Source organism: Bufo bufo, chromosome 7 (genome assembly GCF_905171765.1).
Source record: "Bufo bufo chromosome 7, aBufBuf1.1, whole genome shotgun sequence".
Lineage (NCBI taxonomy): Eukaryota > Metazoa > Chordata > Amphibia > Anura > Bufonidae > Bufo > Bufo bufo.
The window spans coordinates 231,818,483-231,842,967 of record NC_053395.1 but is presented as its reverse complement, the minus strand read 5'-3'; the positions used below and the strand labels follow the sequence as shown (position 1 = coordinate 231,842,967).

Below are 24,485 nucleotides of genomic sequence, written 5' to 3'. Positions count from 1 at the left end.
AATAAACACAAAAGGTTTTTAAAAGGTTTTTTATTTCACCATAAACTAAAAAAATCCTTATAAAAATCGGGTTACCTGACAATCCTAGCAGTGAACAGGTTAACAGAGCATCAGACAAGGAACAACCGGCATCATATACAGAGATTAGAGAACAATCCCACTAGGTTAGCGATGAGAGAAGGAGAGACACCGGGAACCTTAGCGTTTCGCTCTCCGGAATATTAGCAGCACGAGTACACGACAAACATAATGCCGCATGGAGTCGCGGCTCCACCTTATCCTGAAGATCTGAGGTCACAGAGGAGGAAAAGCAGTGCAACTTCATCAGTCTCCTCTCAGTATGGCCGAGACAAAAAAAACAAAAACACTAAAATAAAGGCCAAGTCAGAAAAGCCAGTGATGGCGCCAAAGGAATAAACCCCTCTACATATACAGTATATTCTATCCGACGTTTCACACACACGTACAGATCCTCAAACGTTGTAGGAGTTTTCAGAGACTCCTATAGTGTCGGCCTATCCTCAGGACAGGTCACCAATAACAGATGGGTGGGGGTCCGACCCGACATCAGTCCCATGGCCAAGGTACAGGTCTCAGTGAAGTGAATAGGCCTCAGCCGCAATACCAGGCACAGCCACTAGCCAACGGATAGGCCACGGCGCTCTCCGATCTGATACTGATGACCCATCCTGAGAATAGGTCAGCAATACACAACTGTAACCGTCCGACCAAGACTCCTCATTGCAGATTAAAGATAAGTAAATATGGAGGAGCTGCAGAAGGAATAACCCCGTACAGATAAGGCCATGCAGTCATATACTGTAAACACTCGGGACCCTCTATCGGCGGCAGATAGTGATCCCCAGTCCTGACAGGTCTGTGTTAGTAAGTACTTGCATTCCTCATGTAATAATTCTGGAGTACCTATTCCTACGACTGTATGTTGAGCCATTCCTCTATTATACATGCTAGAAGTTAAGAATGAATTGCTATCAGAACTATTACATGGGGGTGCAATTCGTTACTAGAACAGACGACCACTTTTCCAAATGCCCTAAAAATCATCTTTGCAGAGTTTGTTAATAGATTTTACCTTCGCGCTGCCACAATCCGCCTCCTCCAGCGGTATGGAGGACGTGGAGACGGTGCCAGTTACTTGTGAGCGTTGTAGACAGACTGACTCACTGTTCCTCCTGGACAGATGTGCCCCGCAGAGTAGCGGGCGCAGGCAGGAGCTTACACCAGTACGGAGCCCTCCTGGCGCCTCCTCCACGTGCTCTAAAGAGACTGGAACCTACAGGCCGCTTACTTGGCAACACTGAAAAGTGGGCATTTGGAGGAAGACTGGCCGGAAGGTAAAATCAGCCAACGACATCATTTTTAGAATGTATTTTAGGAAAAGAGATGTGAAAGTTCAGGGACAACCGGAATCATTGTACAATTACAGATCTGCAACCAAACGGACAACTTCTACTACAGCAGCAGTACATCCCATCGTGGGGGTCTTCACGGGACGGTCCGGCAGCCGTATCCTGGTTAAGAAGGCTGTAGTGGTGGATTCCATCTCCGGGGGGGGGCCATGCAGGACACCGGCGCACAGGCGTCAGTCAGTCCTCTTCTCGGGGAGCATGTTGGGCCCTCGTGTACATACAGGAGATTATCCGCCATTCAGTCCACTTATAACAGACGCTGCCCACCTCCCCGCAGATTACCAACCTTGTGGTCAGACTCGACATATTGCAACCTATTCATCATTAAAACATAAAGATCCTCCACCTCTAATAATGACTCCCGCAGCGGGCGAGAGCCGCAGACTTCCCTGGTAATTGATGCTCCTCCGTCCCGGGGACCACAGAGTAAAATGCACATGTGGGACTTTTTATTTAGTAGTTAATATCAGCCCAGCGGCCTCGTGTCGCTCGTCTTCCTCCAGTCTATTGTGCAATTCCAGACAATTGTGCCGTGAGCGGAGTGTTCAGCCCGTTTGGGGCCATTACACGGATATAAAGACATCGAGATAGAGTCTATCATAGGATTCCCTGAAGCAGACGAGAAGGAGCAGGCTGAGAAAGCTAGATCCCGTCAGGCACCAGTTCAGCCACGACAACTCTGGAAATGAAAAGACAACATTGAATCATCCCGGGCATTCAGATGGTGTACTTTGGGTGAGACCGTTTGTCACTGGGTTCCCTGAAGCAGATAATGAACGCCAGGCCGAGGATACAAGACCCTGTGAGGCACCAGTTCGACCAGGACTGCGCTGTGTAGATACAAAAAGCAAGAGAACATCACACCGCGGCGCTACCAGCGACAATTCAAGGAGCATCAACAAAAACATAAACGGTGCGGACGCAACGAGAGCCGGGTCCCACATTCAGCGGCAGACGCAGCGACCGCGCCCGGAAGCCAGATCACTGTGCAGCCAAGAGCTGCGACCTGACGAAGGCCTCCACAAACTCCGGGGTCGGCCGGCCCGTCTCATTACCGTTTTCTACTCCTGTTTTAGGTGTAGAAAACGGTCTAAATGTAAGACGGCGAGGAAACGGTCTTACATTTAGAACCGGCGCTGGATGCACCGACGTTATGGAGAGGCCAGCGCCTGTACATAACTGCGGCGGATCCACCGACGACACAGGGCCTCATCAAGACCGGAGTGTTAATAAACGTGCCCCTCAGCGTTTCACACGTGGAAGGTTTTAGAACCGCAGCGTTACTATTTGAGGAAAATGCATTTATGTGGCATTAGTTTTTCCAGTCTTTCTTCAGGTCCTACATAGAAGCCTATGGGAAGAGGAGGGGGAAACACGGCACCGAGCACGCTGCATTGTGGGAAAAACTGCCACTGACCAAAAGATGATCCTGTGTACATATATCCTGTACTATGGTCTGGAGCTGCATTCACGATTCTGCTCCTCTTGTTAGAAACAACTGGCAGGCTATGGCCAGATATTCCCCTGAACAGCTTAACTGAGCTTCTTTAGAGACTGGAGAATTGTGATTGCAGCTCTGGAGTATAATTTGGATCAGTAAATGCTGAGTCATGTATTGACACAGTGACTCAAATTTCTATAACTTCACCTTATAGGCGAGCTGTAACGTGACGATCAGAGGCAGGGGAGCAGGAGCGGACCCCCCCATCATGTCTACAGCCGTCTGTACAGCCATGAAGCCCCTCTTTACGGCAGAGCCTCCCCCTCCTTTCAGCATCCTTTATGTGACTGCTCGGTACACGGCGGGTGATGGAGGCAGCCGCCGCAGTGAGTACGGCTCGTCTCCTCTCTCCGGCCTTCTTCATTAGGAGATGACATTGCAGATCTGTTCTACAAGTTCTTAAGGGCGTCCTCCTAACAGAATGCAATTCCGCACAGCCGTCTCCGGACGCCCACTGCACAGAAGGCGCTTACACTTGTCATCTTTATGGAGGAGCTTCGCTCTGTCCCTGATCTCTAGATTTTAAGGCTAAATGATGGTTTGGAAAACAGAAACCAAGAAGAAATAACTGGGGAGCGGTGGAAGCGGCAGCTCGGAGGTGGCAAATGTACTGAATGGGCGTATGGGGGGGGGGGGAAGGGTCGTATGTGACGGCTGGATGCAGTGGAATCACAAGGTGTGAACGCTACCCTAGATCAATGGATAATCTAATATGTAAGGGGCCCCTCTATCCAATGACTGTCATCAGGTGTAAACAAGGATTGGACATGTTGGAATCCAACTGCTCCATAACTCCTCCAGGACACAGCCCATTGCTGCCGGAGTGTCTCTGTTCTAGTAAGATCCCTGCACGCTCGTGGAGAGGGCAGGGGGCAGCCATCATGTGTCTGCCATTACAATGCGGCTCTTTATAACCCTAGATACATTATTACGTGTAGTCAGAAGGATCGATCAGTGGGGGTCTGGGTGCAGGTCTACAATACAGCCCTCAGCATGCACACTGCAGTACGCAGGAGGCCGCGGCCGCCATCAATCCCTCAATGACTCACTCTCCTCCTAAGGAATGACTGCTGCTCTACGCTGCCGGGGAGATGACGGATAGACCACGCGGGGTAATTGCAATGCCTCAGCTGCTCCTGATGGGGAAATCTGTCAGCCCGAATGCTGCACTTGGATTTCTAACTGGATACGACTCTCCTTTAATATAAATTCCAAAGGCAGAACAGGAGAAAATGTTCTCTCTTCTCCGCTGGATCTCAAAATGACATTATCAGCGTACGTGGGGTAATCGGGCAGCGGCAAGCTTCCATGCGGCAAGAGCCGGTGATCAGAGTACAGGGCGAGACGTCAGTCACATTCATAGATCTCTAAGGGCTGATTCACACGACCGTCCCCCGACCCACGGCAGCTCGCCTAACCCAAACTGCCCGCAGCGGTGTTTTATCATACAGTCAGTTCCTATGTGACCGCAGGGCTACTGTGCCGAAATCAATAGGTATACAACAGACCTGCGGGCATAAAACACCTGGGATCAGGGTCGGTTCCTGGACCGAGCACAGTCGAGTGAATCAGCTCTAATGTACAGAGACTTAAAGATGCTGCACATCAACGACAGTCCAGGAAAGGGTTAAACCCAAGGTGGAAGAAATAATGGACTAACTGTAATGATCATTGGCATGCTGGGACTATATGTTATAAGGTGCCGGCTGCTCAGCGCCTTCGGTACTGGATAAAGCGATGGCGTTTTCACCATTCTTTGCGAGCTGAACGGTGATGATGATGGTGATGATGGTGGTGATGGTGATGATGGTCAGGCAGGTGAGGTGCAGCAGCGGCCCGGATGACCATCGTGAATCGCCATCATACATACTGCCCTGATTATTCAGCTCCTCAGTTTGCCTTCATGAATCATCTGCCGGTAATTATATATTTTAAGATGACCTTAAAGTGAATCAGGGGTTCACGGGGATCTGTGCCTTTCCAAGATCTCCAGCTCCAAAAGTGGCTGAAATCCTCCTCAGCCTGAAGGACGAGGATCCCGATCTGAACGGATCTAATGCCCCGCAAGATGACTATGAGGAATTGAACCTTTCCCTGGAACAGGAGATACAATGTCCACGCACAATTAACCGCTGCCTCCGGAGCTGCGCTCTGAACTAACAACCGGGCCAATCGTGGAGCCTGATTAATGGGGACAGCCAGAATACTGGAGCATTGCCGGAGCAAGTCCAACCTGCAGCCGAAAACAGAGAGCCCACTTATACAGATGGAGAATGGATCTGAAATTGGAGTTTTGGGGCTGATGACCGGAAAACGAGCGGCCGAAGAACATGATGAGAGCCAAGAGACTGGAGGCAACTGGGCAAAGCTATGGAAATACTCCACACGAATCATCTCCGGGGGCCCAGACACCACAGAGTCACCATATAAACCTTATTTCTATCATGTCCTCCTGCCACATGTCTACACCCATCAACCATAACAATAAAACCTAATTCTGATTACTACGACGCCCCACACACCACAAGCTGCAATGTCTTGTGTGTTCCGACAATAATAATAAATCATCATCATCATCATAATAATTCATCATCATCATCATCATGTTGCTCTCCAGTAGCTCTTCTCTGGGATCGGACCACACGGGCACCCACATATCAATGAGGCCCGGGCACCCATCACCCTGTCGCTGGTTCACCGGTTGTCCCCCAGTCTCTCAGATACTTGCAGCTTTATGGTCAGGACTGCACACGGGATGAGCCGTCAGTCACAGCCTGGCCCTGGCATAGCCACATGACGACTCCAATGCAGAGAGGCAGAAGCCCTCGGGGAGGACAGGAGGGGCACTGCCGAATATAAAACCTGCATAAACTAAACTCCTGCTCAGAAGCAGTTATCATCATCATTAGTCACTGGGTCAGGAGATTTCACTCACCCGATGCATATCTATTGCAAATTCTTTAAAGGGCCGGTTCACGTTCTTCCACATGGATGGAAGCAGCCACAAGCTGGCCACCATAGGAGGCGTACTATGAGGGTTTTGCCCCCAAAGGAGAATACAAACGTGGGGGGCGGGGGAGATCATATAATGTAGGATGGCAGCTAGTGAACCCTTAGTCATGTGGGAGGAGGCCGCCGAGGGTCTCCCCCCCCCCCCCCCCCCAATATAGGCTTCCTTCACACAGTTATTTTTTGCAGTATTTTTTCTGCTTGTAAAACATGGCACGTATCCGTTTTTCCATTCCCTGTATCTGGTGTTTTTCTATGTCCCATAGAGAGGTTTATGAGAAAATGCCAGCACCTAGAGCATTCTGCAGAAAAACCGAGGGACACCTCACACGAGGCACTGAGTTTTAGATTTCACGTCTGATTTCAGACAATGTTCGGCTGCAGCAGTTTTTTGGAAGAAAATTTTTTAAAAAAGCCAGGAAACATGCAAGAAAGACACCACATTTTTCAAAAAAATGCTGTTTCTAAAACCAGCCGTAAGAAGGGGTTAACCCAGTAAAATAATCGGTGGTGCTGACTGGCGGGGGTGCAACCACTGCGGCCCCTGCCAATCAAAAATGGAGCACAGACACAGATGCATATCTGCCGCTCCATTCAACTCTATGGGACTGGCAGGGACAGCAAAGAGCTCGGCCATCTCCAGCGGCCCCCTAGAGCTGAAAAGACCCCCGCAGTCAGACACCACCCATCAGACACATTACCCTTCTTGTAGATAATGCTGTAATGTAATAGGAAATGCTGGTGCAAAGGAAAGTTATCTGGAGACAGGTAGGTCCTCCACGTCTCTGCACCCAGTACAATGGAAGATTACGTCTACTCACCTGTGTTATAAAAAGTTAAAAACACCAACAAGAGTCCAGTGAAGATATTACTCAAGAAGGTGACAAAGCCACAGGTGATGCCCTCTGGGACGGGGTAAACGGTCTCCACAAACATCTCGAAGAATATTGGCACCGTGCTGTTGAGAAAGACTCCGATCAGGATGCACGAGGTGTAAAGGGTCGCTGCGGCAGACACAAAACACATTGTTAGCAACATTTTACAAAGAAAAAAACTAAAATTCTCGCCCTAAATTTGCGTAATCCAGACACTCCCATAATATGAAGAAAAAGGCAGCAGGGACGTATCCCCCGATCTGGGGTCATGAGAGACTTCAGTAACAAATTTTCAATGGATCCAGCGCCTTGGAATCTAAACTAAAACGTAACTTATTTACATGAATAAAAAAACTCCATGTGTCCTTGATGAGGCGCCATCTGTAAGAAAGGGCCCCCCCCCCCCTTTACGTTTTTGTTTAGATTCCAAGGCATTCACAAAGAACTGATCATAGAGAGAAATACCAATATTCTAAAATTCACCAGTCTCATACAATTTATTAGGTAAAACGCTGCAAAAAGGGGTTTTGTCATATGTCAAAAAGGTAGGGCCTGGTGGGATCCTGACTCTTCCCGAGAAAGATGGCTACCGGCTCGGAGAAGATCCAGCGGCTGAGCTCAGAGGGCCGATGCTCAGAACAGACGACACTTTTCAGCCCATGGACCATTGGGAGAGGTAGAAAGTCAGGGACAGAAGGTCTCCAGCATATTCACGTCCTAAATGCAAAATTAAAGGGGTAGTGTCATCTGAGATATTGGTGGCGGTCTCTAGAATGGGGCCCCAAAGTGAATGAGGGCGACCCAGGCAGGCGTGGCCACCCTCCTGTCTCTTTTAAAAATAGCTGAGCATGCTTGTTCCGCTATTTTCAAAACTGCCATAGAAGTAAATGGAGAGCATGCTGTGCATGCATGGCGCGCTCTACATCACGTTCCAGGCACCATTCTAGAGATCGGTGAAGGTCCCAGAAGTAGGAAATCCCTTATAAGCCACAGAATGAAAAACCAAGAGAGGAATGAAGTTATGTTGATACATGAGAGCTAGCAGAGGCAGCAGCATCCTGGACACACAGACCTCAGCATGCATTACTGGGACAGGCAGCAGCATCCTGGACACAGACCTCAGCATGCATTACTGGGAGGGACAGGCAGCAGCATCCTGGACACAGACCTCAGCATGCATTACTGGGAGGGACAGGCAGCAGCATCCTGGACACACAGACCTCAGCATGTATTACTGGGAGGGACAGGCAGCAGCATCCTGGACACAGACCTCAGCATGCATTACTGGGAGGGACAGGCAGCAGCATCCTGGACACACAGACCTCAGCATGTATTACTGGGAGGGACAGGCAGCAGCCTTCTGGACACCCAGACCTCAGCATGCATTACTGGGAGGGACAGGCAGCAGCATCCTGGACACACAGACCTCAGCATGCATTACTGGGAGGGACAGGCAGCAGCATCCTGGACACACAGACCTCAGCATGTATTACTGGGAGGGACAGGCAGCAGCATCCTGGACACAGACCTCAGCATGCATTACTGGGAGGGACAGGCAGCAGCCTTCTGGACACCCAGACCTCAGCATGCATTACTGGGAGGGACAGGCAGCAGCATCCTGGACACACAGACCTCAGCATGCATTACTGGGAGGGACAGGCAGCAGCATCCTGGACACACAGACCTCAGCATGCATTACTGGGAGGGACAGGCAGCAGCATCCTGGACACACAGACCTCAGCATGTATTACTGGGAGGGACAGGCAGCAGCATCCTGGACACACAGACCTCAGCATGTATTACTGGGAGGGACAGGCAGCAGCATCCTGGACACACAGACCTCAGCATGTATTACTGGGAGGGACAGGCAGCAGCATCCTGGACACACAGACCTCAGCATGTATTACTGGGAGGGACAGGCAGCAGCATCCTGGAGACACAGACCTCAGCATGCATTAATGGGAGGGACAGGCAGCAGCATTCTGGACACCCAGACCTCAGCATGCATTACTGGGAGGGACAGGCAGCAGCATCCTGGACACACAGACCTCAGCATGCATTACTGGGAGGGACAGGCAGCAGCATCCTGGACACACAGACCTCAGCATGTATTACTGGGAGGGACAGGCAGCAGCATCCTGGACACAGACCACAGCATGTATTACTGGGAGGGACAGGCAGCAGCATCCTGGACACACAGACCTCAGCATGTATTACTGGGAGGGACAGGCAGCAGCATCCTGGACACAGACCTCAGCATGCATTACTGGGAGGGACAGGCAGCAGCCTTCTGGACACCCAGACCTCAGCATGTATTACTGGGAGGGACACCCCACATGAATGAAGTCAAACTGAATATCAGACGGTCTGAAAATGAATGAAGTGATGAAGACTGCAGACCAGTTTTTGTTTTTTTAAGTCATGGTAACCACTAAAATACAATCCCAATTCCCAAAAAGTTGGGGCAAGAATACAATGTAAATAACAGAATGTGGCGATTTGTAAATCCCCCAGCCCCGTGTATTATTCCCAACAGATCACAGAACATGTATCAGATGGAAGGAGACCGTTCACCATTTCATAAAAAAAAATATCAACTCATTTAAAAAAATCGATGTCAGCGCGGCATCTCAGAAACGTTGTTCTGGGGCCGTGCCCACCGCTGCGCGGCTTCCTTCATCTTTTCATATTATGTCCTGTAGATGGCGAGATCGGAGGTCAGACTACATATCCAGCTGTTGTAAAGCTACAACTCCCACAATGCCCTGCTGTAGGCTGATAGCTGTAGGCTGTTTAGGCATGCTGGGAGTTCTAGTTTTGCAACAGCTGGAGGGCCGCAGGTTGAGCATGCCTGGTCTAGGAGACATCACTTGTATAATGCAGGGGTGTTCTCACATATCCCAAAAGAGATGGGTCCGGGAGCGCAGCACGCTGCAGTGATATGACGCTGTGGCAAAAATCCAGAAATCTCCAGATATGTTCCTTTTATCACAACGCTGCCGGATCAATGGCCGGAGTCACATAGGAGACCAGACAACAGCTTCATAGGTAATGTAACCTGCTATTTACACCCCTCCCCCATACAGTATCCAGTCAGCGTCTGCATGGCCTTAATAGCTGAGTGTTTGCTGGGCTTTGTAGTGCATGTAAGGCTACAGGTTGCTTCTTTTACATTATTTTCTTGTATGATGCAAACAAAGGGTAACCCACCTCATGCAGTGACAACCCTATGGCAGCACACAGGATCATGCACTGCAGGTAGTCACCGGACCAGAGTTATTTATGACCAATCAGCGGGCCTGTTAGAGGTGTACATGAGAGAAGCGCTGGGATTGGCCGGGAGAAGCTGCCCGAGGGACTGTCGATCCATTCTGGTGCGAGGAGTGCGGCTCCGGTGGCGATCCGGGGGGGCGCTGTATCCTGACTCCTCTACCTGGACTAATGATACGGGCGGCACGGACAGACATGCTGCGTTCCAGTCTACTGCACAGAGATACGCAGGAAACCTTCTTCAGAGAGTACGTTGCCGTCACAGCCGTTATTGCGACCTCTGGTGAGATATTCAGTTTTCATGATTTTACATCGAAGAACATTTACTAGACGCAGTTTTCGCAGACTGGAGAACCTCCGGCCATCTTTGCTTCTGAGAGACTCTGCCCCTCCAACAAGCGGTTTTCATCATTAGTACCACGTACGCTTTCAGCTTTTTGTTGCCCCTGTCCCAACTTTTTTTGAGATGTGTCGCCGCCATCAAGTTGTAAATGAGTGAATTTTGTCATGAAATGGTGAAGTGTCTCCATCATCTGAAATGTGTTCTATGCTCTCGAAGGGTCGCAGATCATTGCATTCTGGCTCTATTCACATTTCACACAGCACCACAACTTTTTGGGAATTGGGTTTGTAGTCCTCTCCTGCCTGGACTACTGCAATATCCTCCTGTGTGGCCTCCCATCCAGCACGCTCGCCCTCCTCTTCAGGGCATGCTGCCACCACACAGCCTATGCCCTCACCTCCTGCGTCCTTCCACTTCCCTTATAGATTGTAAGCTCTTGTGGGCAGGGTCCTCTACCCCTCTGTACCCGTCTGTTAATGGTTTATTCTATTTTTATATCTGTGTAATCCCATCTGGATGTATGGAATTAATGGCGCTTTCAAATAAATAATATAGAAAATCATTTTCTGTGTGAACTGAATCCATAGAATTTGAAGTCTTTATACAACGTTCTGTAGCAGAACTTCAGTGGTGTTCGGGTGGATACTCAGACACTGTTTCAAAAGAGGTAAGGAATTTGCTAGACACGGTATCTCTATTGTCTGATTGCAAATGAGCATAGGCAGGTAAGGTGTTAATTTGCTGTTGGGGGAGGAGCCTTTGTGGAAGGGTGTGTAAATATACACTGCTCAAAAAAATAAAGGGAACACCTAAACAACACAATGTAACTCCAAGTCAATCACACTTCTGTGAAATCAAACTGTCCACTTAGGAAGCAACACTGAGTGACAATCAATCTCACATGCTGTTGTGCAAATGGGACAGACAACAGGTGGAAATTATAGGCAATTAGCAAGACACCCCCAATAAAGGAGTGGTTCTGCAGGTGGTGATCACAGACCACTTCTCAGTTCCTATGCTTCCTGGCTGATGTTTTGGTCACTTTTGAATGCTGGCGGTGCTTTCACTCTAGTGGTAGCATGAGACGGAGTCTACAACCCACACAAGTGGCTCAGGTAGTGCAGCTTATCCAGGATGGCACATCAATGCGAGCTGTGGCAAGAAGGTTTGCTGTGTCTGTCAGCGTAGTGTCCAGAGCATGGAGGCGCTACCAGGAGACAGGCCAGTACATCAGGAGACGTGGAGGAGGCCGTAGGAGGGCAACAACCCAGCAGCAGGACCGCTACCTCCGCCTTTGTGCAAGGAGGAACAGGAGGAGCACTGCCAGAGCCCTGCAAAATGACCTCCAGCAGGCCACAAATGTGCATGTGTCTGCTCAAACGGTCAGAAACAGACTCCATGAGGGTCCGACGTCCACAGGTGGGGGTTGTGCTTACAGCCCAACACCGTGCAGGACGTTTGGCATTTGCCAGAGAACACCAAGATTGGCAAATTCGCCACTGGCGCCCTGTGCTCTTCACAGATGAAAGCAGGTTCACACTGAGCACATGTGACAGACGTGACAGAGTCTGGAGACGCCGTGAAGAACGTTCTGCTGCCTGCAACATCCTCCAGCATGACCGGTTTGGCATTGGGTCAGTAATGGTGTGGGGTGGCATTTCTTTGAAGGGCCGCACAGCCCTCCATGTGCTCGCCAGAGGTAGCCTGACTTCCATTAGATCCTCAGACCCCTTGTGAGACCATATGCTGGTGCGGTTGGCCCTGGGTTCCTCCTAATGCAAGACAATGCTAGACCTGATGTGGCTGGAGTGTGTCAGCAGTTCCTGCAAGACGAAGCCATTGATGCTATGGACTGGCCCTCCCGTTCCCCAGACCTGAATCCAATTAAGCACATCTGGGACATCATGTCTCGCTCTATCCACCAACTTCACGTTGCACCACAGACTGTCCAGGAGTTGGCAGATGCTTTAGTCCAGGTCTGGGAGGAGATCCCTCAGGAGACCGTCCGCCACCTCATCAGGAGCATGCACAGGCGTTGTAGGGAGGTCATACAGGCACGTGGAGGCCACACACACTACTGAGCCTCATTTTGACTTGTTTTAAGGACATTACATCAAAGTTGGATCAGCCTGTAGTGTGTTTTTCCACTTTAATTTTGAGTGTGACTCCAAATCCAGACCTCCATGGGTTAAAAAACTTGATTACCATTTTTTTATTTTTGTGTGATTTTGTTGTCAGCACATTCAACTATGTAAAGAACAAAGTATTTCAGAAAAATATTTAATTAATTCAGATCTAGGATGTGTTATTTTTGTGTTCCCTTTATTTTTTTGAGCAGTGTATATCAACATTGTATTAGCTTGCTAATTATAGCTTGCTGCTAATCAAGTGCTGGTCTGCAAGTGCATTGGAGATATTCAGGAGATACTCAGGAGGTGGATACAATCTAAACAAGAAAGATTTGTTTGTCTAAAAAAAATTTCCCCTCTTTACAATGGGAGACCTGGTTCTGTGCAGGAATTGTTGTGCTTTTATTTCAGGTTCCACTCTTCGGAGGTTTGGATACTGTCTGATCTGTAGACAGCTCTCCATAATGCAACAGGAAATTACTTTTTTGAAATATGAGATTTGTAAATTAACCATTAAACAAACTCAGGCTGAGAACATTGCAATGCCACTGCCACAGAGGCCCCCTAGAAATGGAAGATGGGTTACTGTAGGTTCTGGTAGACTGAGAGTTGTGGATAGAAGGCATGTCCCACAGTCTGTGGCTCTCCATAATTCTTTTGCAGCACTTTCAGAGTGCAAGAACAACATGGAGGATGGCTCAGGCACAGTGGGTGAGAAACAATCATCTCCCTAAAGTATGTAAGGCTGCAGCCAAAGACAAAAAGGAGAAGGTGAGGACTGATAGTAAGCAGCTGTTGCTAGGCGATTCCATCATAAGAGGTGTGAAGTTGGAGGAGAATGGTGTTGTGAGATGTCTCCCTGGTGCTACCGCTAGCAGGGACAGATGACGTATCCTTAATATTGTTAGGCAAGCAAAGCAGGAAAGGGAAGTGGATGTTATTCTCCATCTTAAGACAAATGATCTGGCTTGCAATGAGGTTTCAAAGGTGAAGGAAGCTTTTCACACACTTGGAAATTATATACGGGAGGTTGCATCAACTGTTTCATCCTCTGCAGTTTTGCCTGTGCATAACCTTCAGCATGACAGGAAGATGTGCATTAAGGAATTCAATGTATGGCTTGGTGAATGGTGTCTGAACCAAGGGTTTGGCTTTGTGTCATGATAGCTCTCGTTGGAATGGAAAAGAACTGTACAAGAAAGATGGTTTGCATCTTTCTCTCAAAGGAACGAATGTCCTCGGTGAACAGTTCCAGGTATTTGCTAAGAAGCATTTAAACTAGGAAAGGGGGGCAAAAGAGTGATAATCCATCAGTCCGACTGCCCCCCGGAACAATGCCAGAAGATGCCAGTAGCATAAAAGGTTAAGAAATGACAAGCTCAGATTCTTGTCTACAAATGCTCGCAGTTTAGGAAATAAGATCAATGAACTTGAGGCTATAATGGCATCTGAGAATATAGATGTAGTGGCTGTTACTGAGACATGGTTCAAGGGGAGTAATGACTGGGATATATCAATACCAGGGTTCTCTCTATACAGGAAAGACAGAGAAGGCAAGAAGGGGGGGGGGGGGGGGAGGATAAAATCTAATTTGATACAAGTTAGCGAGAACAATTTAGAGTCAGTTTGGGTTACCTTGCAGCTTGATAATCATAAGGTAACTCGTGTAGGTGTGATATATAGACCACCTAGCCAAGTCAAAGAATTAGATGATCTACCAGTTGAGGAAATAGCTTAAATGACATTGAAGGGGGAAGTTATCATTATGGGAGACTTCAATCTTCCAGATGTAAACTGGAAAACCAAAATAGCAAGTTCTACCAGGAGTACAGATATTCTACTGGGATTACCTCTGCAGCAAGTAGTTGAGGAGCCAACCCGGAAGGAGGCCATTTTAGATTTAGTATTCACAAATGGGAATTTGGTATCTGATATTACTGTAGGGGAAAGCTTGGGATCTAGTGATCACCAGTCAGTGTGGTTTACTATAAGTACAGTGACTGAGTCACACCACACAAAAACAACATTTTTAGAAAAACTGATTTTTCTAAAATTAGATTAGTGGTATACGAGTCCCTATCAGACTGGAACAGTTTCATTGGAGTCCAGGAGAAATGGGACTACTTAAAAGTGGCACTATTGAAGGCAACAGAAAATTGCATTAGGCTTGGCAGTAAAAGCAAAAAAAGGAAGAGACCACTGTGGTACTCAGCAGAAGTGGCCAAAATCATTAAAAACAAAAAGATAGCATTTAGGAATTATAAAAAAAAATAAAAAACGAGGATGACAGACAAATTTATAAGATTAGGCAGAGAGAGGCCAAACAAGTTATAAGAGCTTCTAAAGCACAGGCAGAAGAGAAATTAGCTCAGTCAGGGAAAAAAGGCGATAAGACATTCTTCAGATACATAAATGAAAAAAGGAAACTAAAACAAGGAATTACCAAATTAAAAACAAAAGAAGGAAGGTATATAGAAGAAGATAAAGAACTAGCTGACTGCCTCAATGAATACTTCTGTTCAGTTTTTACAAAGGAAAATGAAGGAAAAGGACCTCAGTTAGGAAAGAAGACTAATGAATCTTTTGATGCATGTGTTTTTACAGAGGAAGAGGTTCTGAGTCAGCTGTCTAAAATTACTACACCCAAAGCTTTTAAAAGAGCTCAGCGGTGAACTAGCAAAACCATTAACAGATTTATTTAACCAATAAGTGGTAACAGGAGTCGTCCCAGAAGATTGGAAATTGGCAAATGTTGTGCCCATTCACAAGAAAGGTAGTAGGGAGGAATCGGGCAACTATAGGCCAGTAAGCCTGACATCAATAGTGGGGAAGTTAATGGAAACCATACTTAAGGAGAGGATTGTGGAACATCTAAAATCCCATGGATTGAAAGATGAAAAACATCATGGGTTTACTTCAGGGAGATCGTGTCAAACTAATCTTATTGATTTTTTTGATTGGGTGACTAAAATAATAGATGGCGGAGGTGCAGCAGACATCGCTTATCTAGACTTTAGTAAGGCTTTTGATACTGTCCCACATAGAAGGCTCATCAATAAAGTGCAGTCATTGGGCTTGGACTCCCATATTGTTGAATGGATTAGGCAGTGGCTGAGGGACAGGCAACAGAGGGTTGTAGTCAATGGAGTATATTCAGACCATGGTCTTGTTACCAGTGGGGTACCTCAGGGATCTGTTCTGGGACCCATATTGTTTAATATCTTTATCAGCGAAATTGCAGAAGGCCTCGATGGTAAGGTGGGTCTTTTTGCTGATGATACAAAGATTTGTAACAGGGTTGGTGTTCCTGGAGGGATACACCAAATGGAAAAGGATTTAGGAAAACTAGAAGAACGGTCAGAAATCTGGCAACTAAAATGTAATGTTGATAAGTGCAAGATAATGCACCTGGGACGTAAAAACCCAAGAGCAGAATATACAATCAGGGATACAGTCCTAACCTCAGTATCTGAGGAAAGGGATTTAGGGGTCATTATTTCAGAAGACTTAAAGGTAGGCAGACCATGTCATAGAGCAGCAGGAGATGCTAGCAGAATGCTGGGGTGTATAGGGAGAGGCATTACCAGTAGACAGAGGGGGGCGCTCATGCCGCTCTACAGAGCACTAGTGAGACCTCATCTGGAGTATTGTGCTCAGTAATGGAGACCATATCTCCAGAAGGATACTGATACTTTGGAGAGAGTTCAGAGAAGAGCTACTAAACTGGTACATGGATTGCAGGATAAAACTTACCAGGAAAGATTAAAGGACTTTAACATGTATAGTTTGGAAGAAAGAAGAGACAGAGGGGAGATGAGAGAAACTGCTGAATACATAAAGGGAATCAACAAGGTAAAAGAGGAGAGAATATTTACAAGAAGAAAAACTACCACAAGAGGACATAGTGTTACATTAGAGGGGCAAAGGTTTAACAGTAATATCAGGAAGTATTACTTTACTGAGAGAGTAGTGGATGCATGGAATAGCCTTCCTGCAGAAGTGGCAGCTGCAGATACAGTGAAGGAGTTTAACCATGCATGGGATAGGCATAAGGCTATCCTTCATATAAGATAGGGCCAGGGACTATCCATAGTATTCAGTATATTGGGCAGACTAGATGGGCCAAATGGTTCTTATCTGCCGACACAGTCTATGATGAATGGGGCTTATTATAAACTACAGAATGAAGGGTTGAGAGATGTCTCTTTGGCCCCAGTTCCCAGGTTTACACCCAGAAGCAGGCACTACAATGTACGTCTGCAGCCGCTGATTTATCCTGATGCTCCCGACGCCAACAATATCTGCAGACATTTACAACACTTGGCTCAGTTTCTCGCTCTGACAGCGCGCTGCGGTGTACCTATATGCTGGAGCAGAAAAAAATTATAAAATGTCTGCGTGTCCCGTGTATTCCACTGTGAAGAAGAGAGCAGCGGCTGAAAAGCAGAAGCCTTCAGTCAGGCAGATTTACGAATCGTTAGCTAAGCAAAGCCTAGAACGCGGTCTGCCGCCAACAGCGCCATTCAGTACAGCCAGCAAAAAGCTGGACTGGAAAACAAAGAACAGACATGTGATGCAAAGGTAACGACCCTGCAGACTGAAGACACAAGCAGCTCCCCGCAGGGCCGTGTAACGGTGCTTTACGTCAGGAGACTTTCCTGCATTGATCAAGTCCGCCTGCGGCTGCTGCCGTCAAGGGCTGATGTCTGAGCTAAGAAACCATGTGAAGTTATAGAAAAAGAAGAAGTTTTAGGGGAAGGTTCCAGAAAGCAAGCTGCCAGCACGAGTCGTGTGCAGGGGAGATGTATGGGCACCGGCGCTTTATTAAGAAACCTCATTTACAGGAATAATTGCTCTGTAACGAGCGACCTTCTTAGGAAGGTTAAACATTTCATTACGTGGGTGCGGGAGAAGGATTTCAACTGAGAAGGTGTCGGATGGGGAATCTATGCATCTCGAAAACAAGTCAATCAAATGGGAATCGCAGGTGTCACAGCATGTTCTAAGTACCCTGCCCATCATCCCCAGACGTCGCAGTCATCTGTTACTGCTTAGAAGACACGGCGTGCTGAGCGATCTGGACATTGCATGGCCGCCCGCCCGCAGGTGGCACGTGGTCGTATAGCAGATCGTTCATCAACATATGTGCCGACATTGAACCAGCCGGACAAACTCACCACTGCAGAAGACGCCAGCGCCACTGAAAACCCTGCACCCATCAGCTACACATCACCAGCAACCACTGAAAACCCTGCACCCATCAGCTACACATCACCAGCCGCCACTGAAAACCCTGCACCCATCAGCTACACATCACCAGCCGCCACTGAAAACCCTGCACCCATCAGCTACACATCACCAGCAACCACTGAAAACCCTGCACCCATCAGCTTCCCATCACCAGCCGCCACTGAAAACCCTGCACCCATCAGCTTCCCATCACCAGCCGCCACTGAAAACCCTGCACCCATCAGCTTCCCATCACCAGCCGCCAGATATGACACCCGCTTCAGTGGTCGCTGTGCTGCACTGGGGTCTTAGGTGCAATAACATACTGATAAGGTTACTAGCTTCCTAGGGAGATTAGACTGTGAGCTCCTGGGGACAGGAGTGGAGGTAAGCAGTGACAATCTCTAGATCTTGATGCTACTAAAGCAACAATAAAAACGTATTCCCCCAACACTCACTTTACCAGCAGCCAAACACTAAAGAGAAGCAGCCACCAAATGCACAATCTTCCTGGATAGGGCTGAAGGGAATCTGTCAGCAGTTCTGACTCCTCTAGCAGCCTCCTGATTGGACACTAGGGCTGTCACTCTGAACTGAGGGGTGAGCGAGCAGACAGCCGAGGTGGACTTCTTGGGTGCTTGTGATCATGATGCCAGGGGGATGAGAGCTTGGATTTCATGGTCATGCACTGAAGGCATGATTACGCGTCTCTCCCAGTCACAGCGCTGTCAGCAGTTCGGGCGGTCAAACTCTCTTTAATTATTTCATAATTGGTGAAAAGGCAACAAATCAAACAGTAAATGACGACATGAGCAGATTCAATCACCTCTGCCGTCCACTCATGGACCAATCCCCCCCAGACATTGCTGCCGTGGCCCGGGTGCATCCACAGCCTCCCACCACATGGGGCAGAATACAGCCGCAGCTCCGTCCGTAAACTATTAGGAGTCGCCATCACATGTACTCCCATCAGGTCTTTATGACTGATATGCTCATCATCTACTCCCGGCCCAGAAAAAGACAAGAATGCAAGAAGAGTAAGGTTGTGAGCACTTACCGGTGGTGAGGGGGAGGTGGGTGAAGTTGCTTAGAAAGGTCAGTGTGAACCAGGTGGCTGAAAGTGTAGAAGCCGAAAAGAGCAGGACGAGGATTGGCTTCAGGACGCCCCGGACAGAATCTGCAAACCTGGGATGGAAGGAAAGAGAAGAGACATCACATCAGCGATCGGAGACATCACCACCCAGAGGTCCGACCAGGAGCAAGGAACACACCCCGAGGAACACACCCCGAGCCTGCCCAAGGGTCCGCCCTGTGCCCAATGTGGGGAAAGGTTAGCTATTAAATATAATCCGGTCTGTAACAGGGGGCGGGGCTGTGACTACCTCTCAGACAGGATATACAGGCAGGTTGTCAGCAGTAATAGATGTTCCTGTAGTATCAGGTGTGTGGATCTTATGTCTGATCACATGTCATTATATCAGTGATGTCATCAGCAGGGGGCGGGGCTGTGACTACCTCTCAGACAGGATATACAGGCAGGTTGTCAGCAGTAATAGATGTTCCTGTAGTATAAGGTGTGTGATCTCATGTCGTATCACATGTCATTATATCAGTGATGTCATCAGCAGGGGGCGGGGCTGTGACTACCTCTCAGACAGGATATACAGGCAGGTTGTCAGCAGTAATAGATGTTCCTGTAGTATAAGGTGTGTGATCTCATGTCTGATCACATGTCATTATATCAGTGATGTCATCAGCAGGGGGCGGGGCTGTGACTACCTCTCAGACAGGATATACAGGCAGGGTGTCAGCAGTAATAGATGTTCCTGTAGTATAAGGTGTGTGATCTCATGTCTGATCACATGTCATTATATCAGTGATGTCATCAGCAGGGGGCGGGGCTGTGACTACCTCTCAGACAGGATATACAGGCAGGTTGTCAGCAGTAATAGATGTTCCTGTAGTATAAGGTGTGAGATCTCATGTCTGATCACATGTCATTATATCAGTGATGTCATCAGCAGGGGGCGGGGCTGTGACAACAGCTATAATGCCACCAACTTAATTCTTAATTGTGTGGATATTACAGTAGGACTATTAAAGGGGTATTCACATGTCGTGTATTTATGGCATATCCATGGAGGCCTATTCTGAGACAGGAACGCCCCTTTAAAAGACCGCCATCGTGATACAGCATACAAGTCTCTACCCTCCCCCTAAACTCCCCGCACACGACAGGCGCAGCCCCAAGTATCTGTCACATCGAGCCGCTCTGCCCGGATGAGCTACTCAGGCAAACATATGAGGATCGGCGTCCAAATTAAGAATTAAAAGATGGAGTTGGTAATTAACCAGTTCTGGAAACACAATTACAGGCTGTCGTCAAGGACGGCATGGAGGAATAATTTGCAGAAAATGACAGGATAATGCTGAAATTGTGATATTTTTGCCTTGCTAAACATTAGCAGCTGGTGGAGGAAAAACACAAAAGGCGTTTTCAATAGAATAACGGGGAGTGGAGCGCTCGTGGGTCTGTGCCGCCGCCGCCGCACTTCAGCGTTCAGAAATCTGCGAAATGTGACAAGAATTATGACCTAATTTCCCTGATTACAACCTTCAGCAGATTATTATAGCCGGGCCTGTCAAGGATCCAGCCCTCCAGAGAAGACAGATGAGCGGCCGGGTCTCATTAGGTTCCCGGTGATGGAGACCACGGTGGTTTCAGCTTCGGCGCTGCCGTCACCTCGGAGCAGTTACATCCATGGCCGATCCATTTAGGGGAATTTAGCTCCTCATCAGCGCCTCCTGGATGTGGAAGACGGATGGGGATTTCTATTCTTCCAATAAATCAGGGCCAGGGAACGATGAATTAACTGGATCATGGATGGAAAAATGAGATTGCACTTACCGGCAATCGGTTTTCTTTGAGTCTGTGACAGCACCCTTGGAGAGACGGCCGCCACCGCCTCTGGACAGGAACCAGAACCGCTTTAAAAGAGGGTCCCCCCCCCCCCCCTCTACCTCCAGTCCTTTTTCAAAGAACATCATATGATATTTTACACTCTTTTCTTTTTTTAAAGGGGAAGGGAATTAGCCGGGTGCTGTCATAGGCTCAAAGAAAACCGACTGCCGGTAAGTGTAATCTCATTCCCCCCCTCACCTATGACAGCACCCTTAGAGATTTAAGAGAGATTAATCTAGGGCAGGACAACAGCTTGAAGCACCTTACGACCAAAAGCCAGGCCTTCATCAGAAGGCAGCTGAAGTCTATAGCGTTTGGAAAAAGTTCTGAGGGGAACTCCAGGTGGAGACTAATCTAGTAGAGTGAGCTCCGAACCCCGATGGTGGAACAGCTCCCGTGGAGGAGTACGCCAAGTAAACCGCTCGTCTCATCCATCTAGCGATAGTCTGGGAAGATGCAGCGGAGCCCTTGTCCTTACCCTGAAAAGAAAGCAACAGACGGGAGGACGACTTCCAGGGCGGAGTGACCTGTAGATACTGAACTATATTTACATCTCCTCACCTCTGGACTTCGGATTCCTTCTCATTCTTTGGAGAAGCGCAGAAGAAAAGTAAAACTATCTCCTGGGAACGGTGAAAAGAGGAAGACCAGGATCAGGAGAAATCACCACCCGATCCTCCGTGATTTTTAATGAACAGAGCAGCGAGGTAATGGCTCGGAGAAAAGCCGGTTTCAGGGGAGCATCTTATGGGAAATACTAGTGATCGGCTCAAAGGGATCTGAAGTGAGAGCGGAGGGCACCAAGCTTAAATCCCAGGAGGGATCCTATCCTTACAAACTGGGGATAACTTTGAAACTGCAGTAATGAACATCTTAACCCATTGATGTCCTGCCAATTTAAACGCCAATAAGGCTCTTAAAGGGTTTCTACCACCAGAAATGCTGTTATGTAGCTGACGGATATAGCGATGCGCCAATGTCAGCACTACATAACAGTGTTTCTAACATTAGTCCCTGCAGCCGTTTTTGTAAAAAATGCACTTTTATTATATGCTAATGAGCCTCTAGGTGCTATGTGGGCGTAAAATCAGCACCTAGAGGCTCCATCCACTCACCCATTATCCCGCCCAGGTCCAGTGTTGTGCCCGCCCAGCTCCTCTTGATTGATGGCACGGTCCACAGCATCGTTGACGCGCCGCGCTGTTCACTTCTGTCTTCGCCGCTCTCCTGATGCCGGCTTCCTCACTGTGACGTAGTCGGCGCAGGCACAGTGAGGAATCCGGCACCAGGAGCGCATCATTCACTCACTGCGCCGAAGACAGAAGTGAACGGCGCAGGCGCTGGATTTAGTCAACGATGCGGTGGACCGTGCCATCAATCAAGAGGAGCTGGGGGGGGGGGGGGGGGGGCAGAACAGGGGACCTGGGCGGGATAATGGGTGAGTGGACGGAGCCTCTAGGTGCTGATTTTACGCCCACATAGCACCTAGAGGCTCATTAGCATATAATAAAAGTGAATTTTTTACAAAAACGACTGCAGGGAGTAATGTTAGAAACATACTGTTATGTAGTGCTGACATTAGCGAATCGCTATATCCGTCAGCTACATAACGGTATTTCTGGTGGTAGAAACCCTTTAAGCCTGAAATCTGCACTTTTAAAGAGTTAGGTCTAAGCTTTTATCTCCAACCTTTCTGCAAAAAAAAAATCCAACACAAGCGGAATGTCTGGAGCCTCTAGAACATCCACTGGTCTATTGGCAAATCAGCAGAAAGCCTCCAAACTCTGAAATAAATCTCTGAAGTGACCTTCTTACGACTCCCCAACAGTGTAGGGATAACCCCTTCAGAGAGCCCTCTTCTTTTTAAAGTTTCCCTCAATAGCCGGGCAGTCTGGTGAAGACTTTCTACTTCTGGGTGAAGGATTGGACCCTGAGCTAGAAGTCCCTGGAATACTGGAAGAACCCAAGGGGTGTCTATCGAAATTCTGCGGAGCCAGGAAAACCAAACCCTCCTTGGCCAAAATGGAGCCATCACTATGACCGTAGCGCATTCTTCCCTGATCTTTTTGAGGACTCTTGGCAACAGCTTCAGAGGGGGAAGGGGGGGGGGAGGCATAAAGAAGACCCCTTCTCCAGGGCTGAGCCAATCCGTCCACAGCTTTCGGATGCTCCTTCAGGGAAAGAGAAAAGAACCGCCACACCTTTCTGTTTGACCTGGTGGCAAGAGGTCCATCTCCGGGACACCCCATAAGGCAGAAATTTTGTTGAAAACCCCCTGGTCTAGGGACCATTCGCCCTGGCATAGATGATGGCTGAGGAAATCTGCTTTCACATTGTACAGCAGATGAGAGAATCCTCCGCCATATTGACAATCTGGTGGCTGAGGGCCATCAGACTCGGGGCCCCGGTACCTCCCTGCCCGTTGATATAGGCTACTGCTGTCATATTGTCTGAACAGATCCTGACGTTTCTGCCCCTGATGATCGGAAGACTGAGTCAATGCTAACCGGATAGCATTCAGCTCTTTGAAAATTTGAGACCGGGACCTGAAGTCCCAGGTCCCCTGCAGCAGAAGAGACTCCACATGGGCTCCCCAACCGTAAGGGCTGGCATCCGTGGTCAAGGAAAGGACTGCATCTCTGCGCCACGGAACTCCTCTCTGTAAATTTTGTAGATTCATCCACCACTTCAAAGAAATCAGCGTCTGGGGTGATAGAGGGAACTCTGCATCCAGAGAGAGAATACATCTGTCCCAAACCTCCAGAATTTGAAGCTGTAGTGGCCTTGAGAGATACTGGGCCTATTCTACCCCCGGAATGGCGTCCGTCATGAAACCCAGCACGGACATGGCCTCCCTCAAAGAAACTGACTGACGAGAGAGAAGGTTCTGAAGTCTTGATTTGATCAGCAGAGCTTTGTGTAGGGTCAACAGACACCTCCGAGATCTGGAATCTAGGATCGTCCCTAAAAAGCTGCACTTCTGACTTGGACGCAAACTGGACTTCATGTTTATATCCCATCCTAGCTTGTCCAGAACTTCCCTCAACCAGGTAATCTGTTCTTCTAGGATCTGACCTGACTGGGCGAGAAGAAGAAAGTCGTCTAGATAGGGAATGATAACGGAGTCCTTTTCTCTCACATGAGCCATCATCTCTGCAATGATCTTCGTGAAAACCCTTGGGGCCTGAGATAGTCCAAAGGGAAGGGCCTGAAATTGAACATGAAGGATCTTCTTCTCTAGGTGAACTGGTAACTCTTAAGAACTTTTGGTGGTTGGGATGGATAGGGACATGATAGTACGCATCCCTCAGATCCACGGTGGCCATGTAACAGTCTGGAAAGAGATTGTTCAATGCTGACTTGATGGATTCCATCCGAAGTTTCTCGTACACCAGATAACGGTTCAGACATTTCAAGTTTATTATTGTACAAAAAGAACCATTCGGTTTTTTGACAAGAAATAGGAACTTCCACCAATTCTCTCTTTTCTAACAGGGAAAAAACCTCTTAAATGATGGCTGCCTGTTTTGGGGGGGGAGGGGGGGGGGTTGTCTGAAGGATATAATGATGGCCGCCTGTTTTCTTTTGGGGGGGGGGGGTCTGAACGATATAATGATGGCTGCCTGTTTTTAGGGGGGGGTCTGAAGGATATAATGATGGCTGCCTGTTTTTAGGGGGGGGTCTGAACGATATAATGATGGCTGCCTGTTTTTAGGGGGGGGGGGTCTGAAGGATAT

At 48.2% G+C, this 24,485-nt stretch overlaps 1 protein-coding gene across 2 annotated transcripts in view; it reads right to left on the bottom strand.

Annotated features, from left to right (window-relative positions):
• Positions 1–24,485, bottom strand: part of SLC49A4 (solute carrier family 49 member 4) — a 39,895-nt gene continuing 15,410 nt past the window's right edge. The window contains exons 7-9 of one of the 2 annotated variants that reach the window (XM_040439841.1): positions 18,844–18,971; positions 6,762–6,944; positions 1–2,109 (exon numbers count right to left, since the gene is read on the bottom strand). In XM_040439841.1, the coding sequence (XP_040295775.1) occupies positions 1,994–2,109; positions 6,762–6,944; positions 18,844–18,971 (427 nt within the window). In that variant the 3' untranslated portion in view covers positions 1–1,993. The other variant, XM_040439842.1, reaches the window with a different exon arrangement.